Source organism: Podarcis melisellensis, assembly GCF_964234715.1.
Source record: "Podarcis melisellensis genome assembly, chromosome: 2".
Classification (NCBI taxonomy): domain Eukaryota; kingdom Metazoa; phylum Chordata; class Lepidosauria; order Squamata; family Lacertidae; genus Podarcis; species Podarcis melisellensis.
In genome coordinates, this window is record NC_138529.1 from 104,935,306 (window position 1) to 104,948,561 (window position 13,256).

General features: G+C 46.2%; 1 protein-coding gene across 1 annotated transcript; it reads right to left on the reverse strand.

The window, feature by feature from the left end:
• Nucleotides 1-584: 584 nt before the first annotated feature.
• LOC309364862 (E3 ubiquitin-protein ligase TRIM58-like) lies at nucleotides 585-13,022 on the reverse strand. Its single transcript, XM_081902819.1, has 6 exons — nucleotides 12,517-13,022; nucleotides 11,031-11,126; nucleotides 7,869-8,099; nucleotides 6,127-6,149; nucleotides 3,445-3,551; nucleotides 585-2,056 (listed from the first exon to the last, which is right to left on the reverse strand). The coding sequence occupies exons 1-6, from the start codon at nucleotides 12,907-12,909 to the stop codon at nucleotides 1,476-1,478; spliced, it is 1,431 nt and encodes a 476-aa protein (XP_081758945.1). The 5' UTR covers nucleotides 12,910-13,022; the 3' UTR covers nucleotides 585-1,475.
• Between the last annotated feature and the right edge of the window lie 234 nt (nucleotides 13,023-13,256).

Below are 13,256 nucleotides of genomic sequence, written 5' to 3' on the forward strand. Positions count from 1 at the left end.
AAGTTGGAATGAAGATGCAGGAGGCGTTTAATCTCAGGGCTGTGGGTTCAAGCCCCACGTTGGGCAAAAGATTCCTGCATCGCAGGGGGTTAAGCTAGATGAGCCTTGTGGTCCTTTCCAACACTAAAAAATTACAATTTTATAAAGCAACTTTACCAAGAAGATTCATGATAAGGGTTTAATTTTAATTGAGTCAATCATTTTTTCAATACAAACAACAACCGCAAAAGACACAACAAAAACCATCATAACACTAATAACACAATTTGACAATTCAGATTTGAATACTGATATACCTATGACTACACCTTTTTAACAATATTTTCCCACATCTCCTCCCCCTACTTCCCAGCACTGTCTACCTTATCGCTTAAATATTCCTTCCAGATTTCTTCATATTTATCCATTGATGATAAGCGTTTTATTATTATACAGAGAATAAGGTAGAATCAAGTTATTATTATTATTATTATTATTATTATTATTATTAAATGTATATACTGTCCTATACCCACAGGTCATCGTCCTCATCATTTTATTTGTATGTCGCCTTTCCATAGTTAAAACAATAGTTAAAACATCATTTTATTTGTATGTCGCCTTTCCATAGTTAAAACAATGCTCAAGGCGGATTACAGCACGACAAAATTTACATAATTACCAACATAACAAAAAAGTCATAAGCAGTAAATAAAACACATCAAAAAGTACACAACCTAGTGGAAAACAATTTTCACATGAATCATACAATCTAAAACTTAAGAATACAGCATCAATATCAATCACAATTTAAAATGACATAGCTAAAAATTAAAAGCAATTTAAAAAAACCAAAAACTCAGCCCTCTCTGTCCAGCAGCAGCAACAGTCCTTTAAAGAGCCTGTCAGGCCCCGCTCCAAGCCAGGTGGAGAGAAGCAGGGCAGGGCCATAGCTGTCAACTTTTCCCTTTTCGTGCGAGGAATCCAATTTGGAATAAGGGAATTTCCCTTAAAAAAAGGGAAACGTTGGCAGCTATGGGCAGGGCCCTTCAGGCCTATAGGGAAGCTGTTCATTATTACCACACTGAAACCTCAAAGTGGGGGGTGATTATATTCAGAAGTTGTTGGGTCTTCAAAAATGGATTTTCAAGACAAATTTGCTATGCATTTTTCTCCTAAGCGTGCAAGTTGTCTGGAGGGGAGAGGGGACAAAAAAGCTTATCTTAAATCTTGCCACTTGAAAGGAAAGCGGAAATGGACGGGGGCTGTTTCGGCTTTCGAAACACAGCCCCTGAGTTCGGAGTCTAGAGGGGACGTTTCTCCTGTCAAAAGCGAGGGGCGATAATTAGGGGGGCTGCAAGGTCATGCAACAGGGGGGCAGCCTACCTGTCAATCAGGACAGGGGTGAAGACAGGAGGGGATGTTGGGGGTAGCTGGCAAGCAGGAAAATGGCTGCCTTATACTGTTTGAATCAACATGAATGACATGGGTCTAGTTTAGTGCAGAGGTTTTTTGCTCTTTCTTGCTTTTGGGCCTGGGCAGATAAGCAAGGGGTGGGCCCCCTTTGCCCCTTTGCGTTGGCGGCTGGGGCTAAAGAAGGGCCGCAGGGGGCCACAGAAGGTCCCGATGTACGTGTAGATGTGGGTTCTCTCGGTCACATTGTAAAAGGAAACCTCCCCTTCGGAATAGTCCAGGAAAACTCCCACCCGCTTTGGCCTTGTGTTCACGGGAAGCAGCGTAGGGCAGGAAATCAAGGCCTGGTATTGGTCCCCCTTCCGAAGCCACAGCCTCCAGTACCCACTTAGGGGGGAGAACATGATTCGCTGCCCCTTCCTGCTCACCGATTCCCTACAAACCCCCAGGTCCCACTCTGGGCTGTCTCCCACCTCCACCTCCCAGTAGTGCCTTCCAGAGGTGAACACCTCAGAGCCCAGAACGAGGACATAAGTGTCAAATCTCTCTGTGTTGTTGTCATCCTGAGGCCGCCGCTGCCGGGATCCTCTGTATTCCACACTTTTCCTGTCTGTGGAGAGCAGAAGACTTGGGTGTGCTGTGTTTGGATCCAGAGACACGTCCACTAGAGGATGGTCAGAGAGAGAGAGAGATAGGAACAGGGGTAGTGGACGGGACAGGCACAAAACCCGTAGCAAGAACTGCTGGTGCCCTCCATCTGCTGTTTAGGCTTCCTCTATATATTTATAGACATGGATGGTGCTGTGGGTTAAACCACAGAGCCTAGGACTTGCTGATCAGAAGGTTTGAATCCCCCTGATGGGGTGAGCTCACGTTGCTCGGCCCCTGCTCCTGCACGTCAGAGTGCAAGTAGATAACTAGGTACCGCTCTGGCGGGAAGGTAAACAGCGTTTCTGTGTGCTGCTCTGCTTTGCCAGAAGTGGCTTAGTCATGCTGGCCACATGACCTGGAAGCTGTACGCCGGCTCCCTTGACCAATAAAGTGAGATGAGCGCCGCAGCCCCAGATTCGGTCACAACTGGGCCTAATGGTCAGGGGTCCCTTTACCTTTAGTTATATATTTATTTTGGGACACAGGTGGCGCTGTGGTCTAACCTAGGGCTTGCTGATTGGAAGGTCGGCGGTTCGAATCCCCGTGACGGGGTGAGCTCCCGTTGCTCGGTCCCTGCTCCTGCCAACCTAGCAGTTTGAAAGCTTGTCAAAGTGCAAGTAGATAAATGGGTACCGCTCTGGCGGGAAGGTAAACGGCGTTTCCGTGCGCTGCTCTGGTTCGCCAGAAGCTGCTTAGTCATTCTGGCCGCATGACCTGGAAAAACTCTGCGGACAAACGTCGGCTCCCTCAGCCAGTAAAGTGAGATGAGCGCTGCAACCCCAGAGTTTTTTGCGACTGGACCTAACAGTCAGGGGTCCTTTACCTTTTATATATTTATTTATTTTCTCATTACACACACACACACACACATCCCAACATTTTCTCCAAGGAGCTCAAGGTGCTGTATGTGGTTCTTGCCCTCGCCATTTTATCCTTGCATCGACCCTATGCATAGGTTTTAGGCGGAGAGCTGGTGACTGGGCCAAGGCCACCCATTGAGCTTCAGGGCCAAGCAAGGATTGGAACCCTGGTCTCCCAGGACCTAGTCTGCTGGACACTACACTGGCTAATGTACTGCGCTATACCATTTATCCCTGGTCATTGGTTATGCCCATGGGAGTTGTAGTTCAAAGCATATGGATGGCACCAGGTATGTTGGGGGGGGGGATGATCTGATTTAGCCTATCTAGTTCACCTTTGTCTGCACTACGGCTGGGGAACCTGTGCCCCTCCCCCCGCCCCCAATGCCATTAGGTCCAAACAGCTCCAGCCAACCAGTTCCAATGATCAGGGATGATGGAGGCTGTAGTCCATCTGGAGGCCCATCCATTGCCCCATGATTTCACTAAAGCAAATGGGAATGTATCTTGAGTGAAAATCCAAGCACTGGGGTGCACGTACCTTTGAATTTTGTTAAGATCTGGATAATGTCAAGGCAAGGAATGTTGTAAACGTTCTTCAGTTCAGTAGGAACGACTTGCGGTTCGAACAGGGTGACGTTTTCCGCCCTACACAAAAGGATAACCATTTCATTTGTATATGCATTTCCCGTCTATGAGGCTAGCTAACGGGGAGGTGGTGCAGAGAGTGTTCTAAAGTAATTAGGAGGAACTCGTGGGCAGCGGTGGACTTTGGGCTTTCCCATTTCAGTGGTGCCCTGTGTGACACTAAACGTTGCCCCCCCTTCACTATCGACACCATTGTTGCCACGACCACACCCAGTCTGGCTATACTGGCTGTGCTACCCTAAAACTGCTGTGGGCTCTAGGCATCGTTGGACTACAACTCCCATAACTCCTGGTGGTTGGCCATGATGGCTGGGACTGATGGGAGCTGGAGTCCAGCAATATCTGGAGGGTGACAGGTTGCCCATCCCTGGTCTAAAGTAAATTGAAAACACCCCTTTTTCCTTTTCCTCTCTCCTTTTCCTTTCTTACTGCTTCTTTCTCTCCGCCCCTTCCCCCGCCTTTTCATAGGTGTTTTCATTTCCAGTTTTTTAATTTACATTAGTTTCCTATATCTTAACTGTATTGCGAGAAACTTCAATAAAAACCAAAGTAAATTCAAAACGCCATATTGTTGTGTTGCAGGAATCTATGTATAGGTTGGGGGGGGGGTTTGCCCCTCCAGCAGATATCATGCACATGCAGCCCACTACCAAAATCAGCACAATCACTTTTGTGAATTTTGTGATTTGTCCCCACAAAACACTTCATCACAGTTTCTTCCTATCTATTCAAAGGGCCTCTGCTGCACGATACCAAATGTAACAATTCACTGATAAATGTACTGGCTCACAGGGAAAATTTCAGTAATTCATATAGACACGTGAGCTCAGCTACTCAGCAGTCCCTCTGCCTGAGTGATAATTCCTGGCATCCTGATACCTGAGTGCCAGACAGGTAGCCATTCCAGAAATAACAAACCCAGATGAAGAGAAAAGGGGGTGATTAACTTGGCTGGGAAACAGGGAAATGTAAATATCTCTTTTGTTACACTTGATGGGTGTTTGGTGGAGGGCAAGGAGAACCATGGGGCAGGGTCCAGGATGCTCAGATTACTGCCACCAGACCTCCCCTTTCATGATGTAACCATGATGTAACCATGATGTAGTTTGGGGTGTGTGTAACATGGGGATTAGCAACTAATAAAAGTTTGGGGGCTCTTTTGTTCAGGGCTTCCATCTTGTTCCCCCCTGTGACAGGTGGGAGTCCTGTCGCGACAGTCTTCAATAAAGACTGCTGTTTTGCTCTGGTATTCCTGGCTGGTGTCCTTGTTTTTTGTCCAAGGGAGCCCTCAGATTTCCCCCCTAACAGTTGTTAACTGCAAAATGCAGAGAGAGGGAACCGTTCTTTTTATGCAATCTGTGCACAATGATCTGCCCCGTGAATCGCGTTCCTTCTGAAGAATACCAAGGGGGGAAAGAGGGATTGTATGAGTGTGGCAGAAGAAGAATTGCAGGTCTGAGGAACCTGGGACCCTCCGGATTTTGCTGAACTGCAGTTCCCATCACCCCTGATCATTGAGCATGATGGCTGGGACTGATAGGAGTCCTCTGAAGGGTCACAGGTTCTCTGCACCTGGTGTATTTGGGGCCCTTGGTGACCAAGCTGAGAAACTCATGGGAGTGGGGGGAGAGAGAGGGCAAGGAGCTGGCAGGGTGACCCTAATCCCTGCAAAGGTCCCTTCTGATTTCTGCATCCGGTTGCGCAATGTCAGCCCTGCCACAAACAATCACTGGGGAGCGGGATGGGAGCTGAAAATTAAGAAGCAGAACTGGCAAAATTGACATATAAGCTATAGGACAAGGATAACTGTGACTTTCAGGACGAATGGAAACCTTTCACAAAGTATCTGAAGACGCAACAAAGCAAACTGGACTCCTTGGCAGGTTTTGAATAAACATTCACATTTTTTTTACTGATAATCATCAGCTAAACAGTTTGAGGATCTATACAATTTTGTAACATGCAGAAAATAGCATTATTGGAGAAACCAAAGACTGGAACTGAGGGAAGTCGGGAGGTGGGGGGATGGGTTCTGGGGGGGGGGAGGGAGGAAAAATGGGGGGGTGGAATAAGGATATGTTTTTGGATAATATGTTTTGTTATAACTTTGAATAATAAAAAAGAGAGAATTAGGAAGCCATCAGACTGCAAAGCAGAGGGAGAGAACAGAAGCATTGCCTCTGCTCAGTGACCAGCTGCCTTTGGCTCCCTCAAATGTCGCCTTGTAGGCTGTGATGCCATCAAGCTGCCGGAACTGTTTCCTATCCCTGCTGCTTATGGTAAGAAATGCTACTTTAAGCCCCCTCTTCCCTCCCCATCCCTTTTTCCTTGTGTGTCGTGTATTTTAAATTGTAAGCTTGAGGGCAGAGGCTGTCCGAATGCGGATGATTGTAAGCCACTCTTGAAGCCTTTTCGGCTAAAGAGTGGAGTAAAAATAAATGCTTTAAATAAATCAGTTAGAGGGAAGGGCTCAGATTCTACACCTAGAAGCCAGACTTTGTTGCTTGATTACTGTGTGACATTTCTGCCGGATATTTCAAACCTTTTTAATTGGAAAGCAAACTGACAAGCTTACCTTGCTAACACATTCTCCACATCCTGGGCAACGGGAAAATGAAGAGAGAAATAAGTGGCTATTATTTTCTTTTCGTAAAAAATAATAATGGTTGAATGCTTTTAAAAGTATACCTCATCTGTTTTCTGAAATCAGCCGCATGCAGTGTTGCTGCCTTGCTAGTTTTGAAATAGCCTATGCACTTTATTTTCACGGTCACCTCCCTGGGCCTGGCTAAAAATGAATTCAACAAGCCCAACGGAACCAGTTTGTTATTTGTCCCATCGCCATCACTGTCTGTTTATTTGCACGCCACTTTCCCACAAAATTGTGCTATTCAACTTTGTGTAAACCAATACAAACAAGCTAATCTAACAGCTTAAAACTAAGCAAGAGAAATGATCATGCGTAACACGGAAATAAATATGTACTATACAAAACATCTCCACTCTCCAGATGATGCATTGGGTATCTCCAATAGTTTGAATCCAGGACTCAGGGTTCACCACACTTTGGTTTGCCCCAGGGCCTGTGTGATTTTGTGTTTATCCCACTCTTTCTAGGCACGGATCCAAGTGTTCTGCAGTTGCCCTGCTGCTTTAACCAGAAGGGGGTCTTTCTATTTAGCTCTTTAGCGCTAAATAGGAGCAAATGGCAATCTGTTGAAAACCCGATTGCTATTTGTTCCGATTCAGAGCTAAAGATTGGATTTCCCAGGAGAAAGCAGCGCTGCAAAAGGAAGTATGGGTAACCCCCAGGTCTTCAAACATCCTCTACTGCGAAGTTTTCAATTCTTGGTGTTTGGTTGTGTTTTTATATTCCGCTGGAAGCTGCCCAGAGTGGCTGGGGCAACTCAGCCAGATGGGTGGGTTATACATAATATATTATTATTATTATTACTACTACTACGCAAATGCTCTACCACTGAGATGTGTGGTCCTTCTCCATAAGAGGCAGCAATTAAATTTAAAATAACCTTTGTAAAAATAAAAACCAGCAGCTTTTATTTTGGGAATTATAGGGACAGAACTATCTAAAATGTATCAAAACTTATTCATGTATGCTACTGCAGCAGCAACAATGTTACTTGCCCCAAAATGGAAAGAAGCAGTCCCAGTAAAGGAAGAATAGATACAAAAGCTTACGGAATATATAGAAATGGCGAAACTTACCAGAAGAATAAGAAATCAAGATAACAGGTTTTTTTATATTAAAGAATGGAAATGGTTTGTTGACTACTTACAGATAAATTATAAACAGATAAAAAAATTGGCAGGATTATTGCAGCAGTATGCAGTTTTATAAGAGTATATATTTAAAGAAGATGAATAAATGAGTGAATTAAGTTAATTTGGATATGCAGAAGATACTGAAAACAAATTTAAGGAACTGCAGAAAGAGGGGGAAGGAAGTCAAGTTTTGAAATGTCAAAATGAGTGTAAAACTAGTGAAATGTATAAACTTGAAAAGTTGTGTGTATGTGTGTGTGTTACATACATTTCAAACTGGGGGAAAAGAGGCAACAATTAAACAATTAAAAGTTAGTTGAACTCACACAAGCAGGAAACCCAACATTTACTCACAAACCCTTTTGGGGCTGCCTCCCAGACACCCTCCATAGCTCAATTGGTAGATCATGAGACTCTCAATCTCAGGGCTGTGGGTTTGAGCCCCACGTTGGGCAAAAGATTCCTGCAGGGGTTGGGCTAAATGACCCTTGTGGTCCCTGCCAACTACAAGGCTGATTCTATGCCTCATCTCACCTTCAAAAGTTCAGCAGGCACCTTCTGGCTCTTCGACTTGATCTCCTTAACCAGCTTAATCAGCGAGGTGTTTTGCTTTGAGAGTTGGGTTAAATTCCTATCCAGCCTCTTCAGGGTCTGCCTCTCCTCTGCCTTCAGCCTCTGCAAGAGTTCCTCCTCTTCCTCAATCAGGAAGTTGTACAGTTTTGCAAACTCGCTCTCCACCCGCTCCTTCTGACTGTGCACCTTGTCCTTCATCAGCAAGGAAAGATGAAGACAGAGAGATTCAGCAGCACTTCCAGCTCTTGGCTCCGGGGTTAAGAACGTCACAGAATAGTTAAGAAGAAGAAGAAGTCCCAGCAAAAGAAGAATGGATACAAAAACTTACGGAATATGCGAAAATGGCGAAACTTACCGGGAAAATATAAAAATCAAGAAAACAAACTTTTTATAAAAGAATGGAAATAGTTTCTGGAATATTTACAAACAAACTGTAAACAAATAAGAACATTGGCAGGATCATTGTAATAACCTGAAGTTCTATAAGAGTACAGTGGTACCTCTGGTTGTGAACAGGATCCGTTCCGAAGCCCCGTTCGCAACCTGAGCAGAACGCAACCCACATTTGCGCATGCACAGGTCGTGATTCGCTGCATCTGCGCATGCACATGACGTCATTTTGAGCATCTGCGCATGCGCGAGTGGTGAAACCCAGAGGTAACCCGTTCCGTTACTTCCGGGTCGCCGCGGGACGTATCCTGAAAGAAAGTAACCTGAACCGAACGTAACGAGGTATGACTGTATATATTTAAGGTAGATGAATAAATGAGCAAATTAAGTTAATTTGGATATGCAGACGACATTAAGAATAAATTTAAGGAACCACAGAAAGAGGCGGGAGGAAGTCAAGTTTTGAAATGTTAGAATGATCGTAAAATACTGAAATGTATAAAACTGAAAATCATAAGTATTATATACATAAGAAGAGCCTGCTGGATGAGGCCAACGGCCCACCTAGGCCAGCATCCTGCTCTCACAGTGGCCAACCAGATGCCTGAGGGACCTGAGCACAAGAGCCTCCTAAGGTTTCCAGCAACTGGTACCCGGAAGGCAGAGCATAGCCATTGTGGCTAATAGCCCCTGATAGGATTCTGATGGCCAGTTGCAAAGGAGAACTGCCTGGGCGCTGTGGGTTCTTCTGCACCCACTAGTCAGCCCTATCAGCCCCTCAATGGACAGGGATGCGGGTGGCACTGTGGTCTAAAACACTGAGCGTCTTGGGCTTGCCGATTGGAAGGTCGGTGGTTCGAATCCCTGCGAAGGGGTGAGCTCCCGTTGCTCTGTCCCAGCTCCTGCCAACCTAGCAGTTTGAAAGCGCACCAGTGCAAGTAGATAAATAGGTACCGCTCCGGCGGGAAGGTAGATGGCATTTCCATGTGCTCTGGCTTCCGTCACGGTGTTCCATTGTGCCAGAAGCGGTTTAGTCCTGCTGGCCACATGCCCCAGAAAGCTGTCTGTGGACAAACGTCAGCTCTCTCGGCCTGAAAAGTGAGATGAGCACCCAACCCCATAGTTGCCTTTGACTGGACTTAACCATCCAGGGGGACCTTTACCTTTTTTCAGCTATGGACAGGGCTGCCAACACTGCCTTCCCTGAAGCAATTGTCTCATTCTCTCTTATGCAGGGCCGAATTAAACCCAGTGGAGGCCCCTAGGCAGTCGAAATCTCGGGGGGCCCCTTGCAAATTATCAGCTAACTTTTTATTTTATTTTACCCATCTTATTACACAATATTATTTTGATCCACTCTTGTGGGGCCCCTAGGCCAGTGTCTGCTCTGCCTATTTGGTAATCTGGCACTGCTCTAAACAGCAGGGCCATCCCTACCTGCTGCCTCCAAAGGGGCTGTTTTCAGGAAAGCCCTTGGGGAACCGGTGTGTTCCTGTACCCCGTGGTGGCTGATGCTCATTGAGGCTGGTAGGGAGCCCCAAAAGTACGTTGCACCAGAACCAAGGACAGAGCTGACTAATTTGGTGTTGTTCCCACCCTCCTCCTCCTGCTCCGTGTGGAGTTCTGCAAAGATTAATATGGAGGCTAAGGAGGAGGAGGATTTCAGGCAGCGCCACCTGCGCCCTACGGCAGGAAGCAATCTTTGGAGGCTTGTAAACTTGTAAACTTAAAAAGCAGAGACATCACCTTGCCAACAAAGGTCTGTCTAGTTAAAGGCATGGTTTTCCCAGTAGTGATGTATGGAAGTGAGAGCTGGACCATAAAGAAGGCCGATTGCCGAAGAATGGATGCTTTTGAATTATGGTGCTGGAGGAGACTCTTGAGAGTCCCATGGACTGCAAGAAGATCAAACGCATCCATTCTTCTTCCCAGTACATTTTTATTCAAATTATGCAAAAACAAAAAAACAAAAACAGTATAAATAAATATAAGATATAAAAATAAACATAAACATACCGGTAGCTATATCAGTATACATATAAATATAAGTATAATTTATTTACATAATTTATTATTTCCCTTCCCCAAAATATACAAAAAAATTATAGAAAAAAATCATAATGTTTTAGGCTCTACCGAGCCTTGGTCTCCCCTCCACCCTTTTGGTAAGTATCGAATCAATTCCGGAATCACGTATTTGATTATTAATCTTTGAACCAATCAATGTTAGAATTATTCCAACCCCGCCAGTTCCCTTTACAAATTTGTTCCAATGTATTTCCAATATTTATTCCAATTTTCCTGAAATTTCTGTTCATCTTGGTCTCGTATTCTACCTGTTAGTCTATCAAGCTCGGCGTAGTTTACCATTTTAACCTGCCAATCACTTATGCTGGGTATAGTTTCCGTTTTCCAGCAAACGCATCCATTCTGAAGGAAATCAGCCCTGAGTGCTCACTGGAAGGACAGATCCTGAAGCTGAGGCTCCAATACTTTGGCCACCTCAAGACTCCCTGGAAAAGACCCTGATGTTGGGAAAGATGGAGGGCACAAGGAGAAGGGGACGACAGAGGACGAGATGGTTGGGTAGTGTTCTCGAAGCTACCAGCATGAGTTTGACCAAACTGTGGGAGGCAGTGGAAGACAGGAGTGCCTGGCGGGCTCTGGTCCAGGGGGTCACAAAGAGTCGGACATGACTAAACGACTAACCAACAACACAAATATGGCACCTGCCTTCCACGCAGCTGTTTTCTTCCCTTCCTTGTATTTCTGCTCCAAAGACTCTTCCAGTTGCCGAGTGAGCAAAGATACGGCGTGTTGCAGCTTCCCCTGGCAGGAAAATGGGAAGAGAATTACCAGCAAATCAGATTTGTTTATTCTGCCTTGGTTTCCCCCTATTCAGTACTTTCAGCCCAGTTCCAGAGAACCCTGGCAGCTTAATTCGTAGCTCAGCAAAGGCTGCGTATGCACCATACATTTAAAGCACACACACCCCAACACAAAAACCATGGGAACTGTATTTTGCCCCACAGAGCTACAGTTCCCAGCACCCTGAACACACCAGGGTTCTTTGGGGGAACCCAGGCGCCTTAAATGTTTGGTGTATGCAGCCTCAGTTGGTACCAAACTACTCAGCCCATTGGTTTGGCATTGGCAAAGTGACTTGCAGATTTCCACCCATCAAGCTGAGCAACTGAATTGCTCCAGAGCTACTTTGTGTGACTTGGGCGACAAACCCAAATGTACGCACCTGAGAGGCAGTCCCATTGAACTCAGTGGGGCTGACTTTGTGTGTGTGTGTGTGTGTGTGTGTGTGTGTACACACGGTGGTACCTCAGGTTAAGTACTTAATTCGTTCCAGAGGTCCGTTCTTAACCTGAAACTGTTCTTAACCTGAAGCACCACTTTAGCTAATGGGGCCTCCTGCTGCTGCCGCGCCGCCAGAGCACGATTTCTGTACTCATCCTGAAGCAAAGTTCTTAACCCAAGGTACTATTTCTGGGTTAGCAGAGTCTGTAACCTGAAGTGTATGTAACCTGAAGCGTATGTAACCTGAGGTACCACTGTGTGTGTGTGTGTGTGTGTGTGTGTATATATTTATGTATATGATAACACTGTTATTTTTAATACCACAACATACCACCCTTTCCCCCCAAATACACCTTATAACAGTGACAAATACATTAAGGGTGTCCTGAGCTACTGGCATTCTCCAGTACTGAAATTAATAACCTCACTCACTATTCAGTGAGTCAGACCATTGGTCACCACTGCCAACACCAACTGGCAGTAGCTCTCCAGGCTTTCAGACAGGGCTATCTGCCAGCCCTACCTGGAGACGCCATGTATTAAACCTGGAACCAAGCAGATTCTCTGCCACAGAGCTACACCCCTTCCCCTCAAGGTCTGTTTCACAGGCTTTTTCCCCAGCTGCCAGCGGATGAGGCATTATTAGGCAGGTGTTCAACCAGAGACGGGGCCTTTCCTATGGTGGCACCCTGCTCTCGGAACACTGTCTCCGGCACAGCCGAAAGGAAAACGCAGCTTTATTCCCTAACTTCTATGGATGTCTGAGGGGTTTTCTCGTTTTAGTTGGGTGTTCCATTTGGTTTTAATCCTGCTTTTGCTACCTCAGATATTTACAACTACAGAAGGGCAGGCTGGGAAGGGAAGGGAAGGGATGCAATGGGACTGTAGGAAGGAAGGGGGAAAACCCCACCTGGTATTCCTGGGCAGCATCTTCAACAGGCACCACAGAGTGAGAGACATGAACCTCAGAGGCCTTGCAGCTCTTGCATATGAGAGCCTTGTCCTTCGTGCAGAACCATTTCAGGTCTTCTTGGTGCTCCTCACATAGACTCGGACATTCCTCCTCTTCCCCAGTTCCTCTCTCCTGCTCTCCTTTTTCCTCCCCGTCTCCTCCCTTCTCTTCCCCATCCTTCGGGGAAGGCCCGCTGGCTGCGGCCTCCCTCTTCATGCGAGAAAAACAGAAGCGGCATAATTTCTGCCCTGCGACGACCACGGCAGTTTTGTAGGGCCCCTGGCATAGGGCACAGACAGGCCTCCGGGGTTTGGGCTTGAAGGCCGGTTTCAAAGCAGGAGCGTCAGCCATCTCTTCCCTCCAGGAAGCGCAGGACACTTAAGTTTCGTTTCCCTTGCTCGAGGAATCCCTTCAGAAGCGAAAGCACAGCTGCTGGTTCTTTTCACAGCTGGGCTCTGTGCCAGGGCAAGGCAGAAAGGCACTGCTAGGAAAGCGTGCCAAGAGTGGACCCAAGTCTACTGTGCAAAGTTCAGCACAGAGGCTTTTGCTCAGAGTGGCATTTGATGCCTTTACAGGGACGCAGTGACAAGTTCCTGGGAGCAAGAATCCAGAATATAACAGATCTACCACAAGGCAGGGTTATTATCAGGGCTTTTTTTTTCAGCCGGAACTTGGAGCCAGAGGTGTAGGAAAGTGGG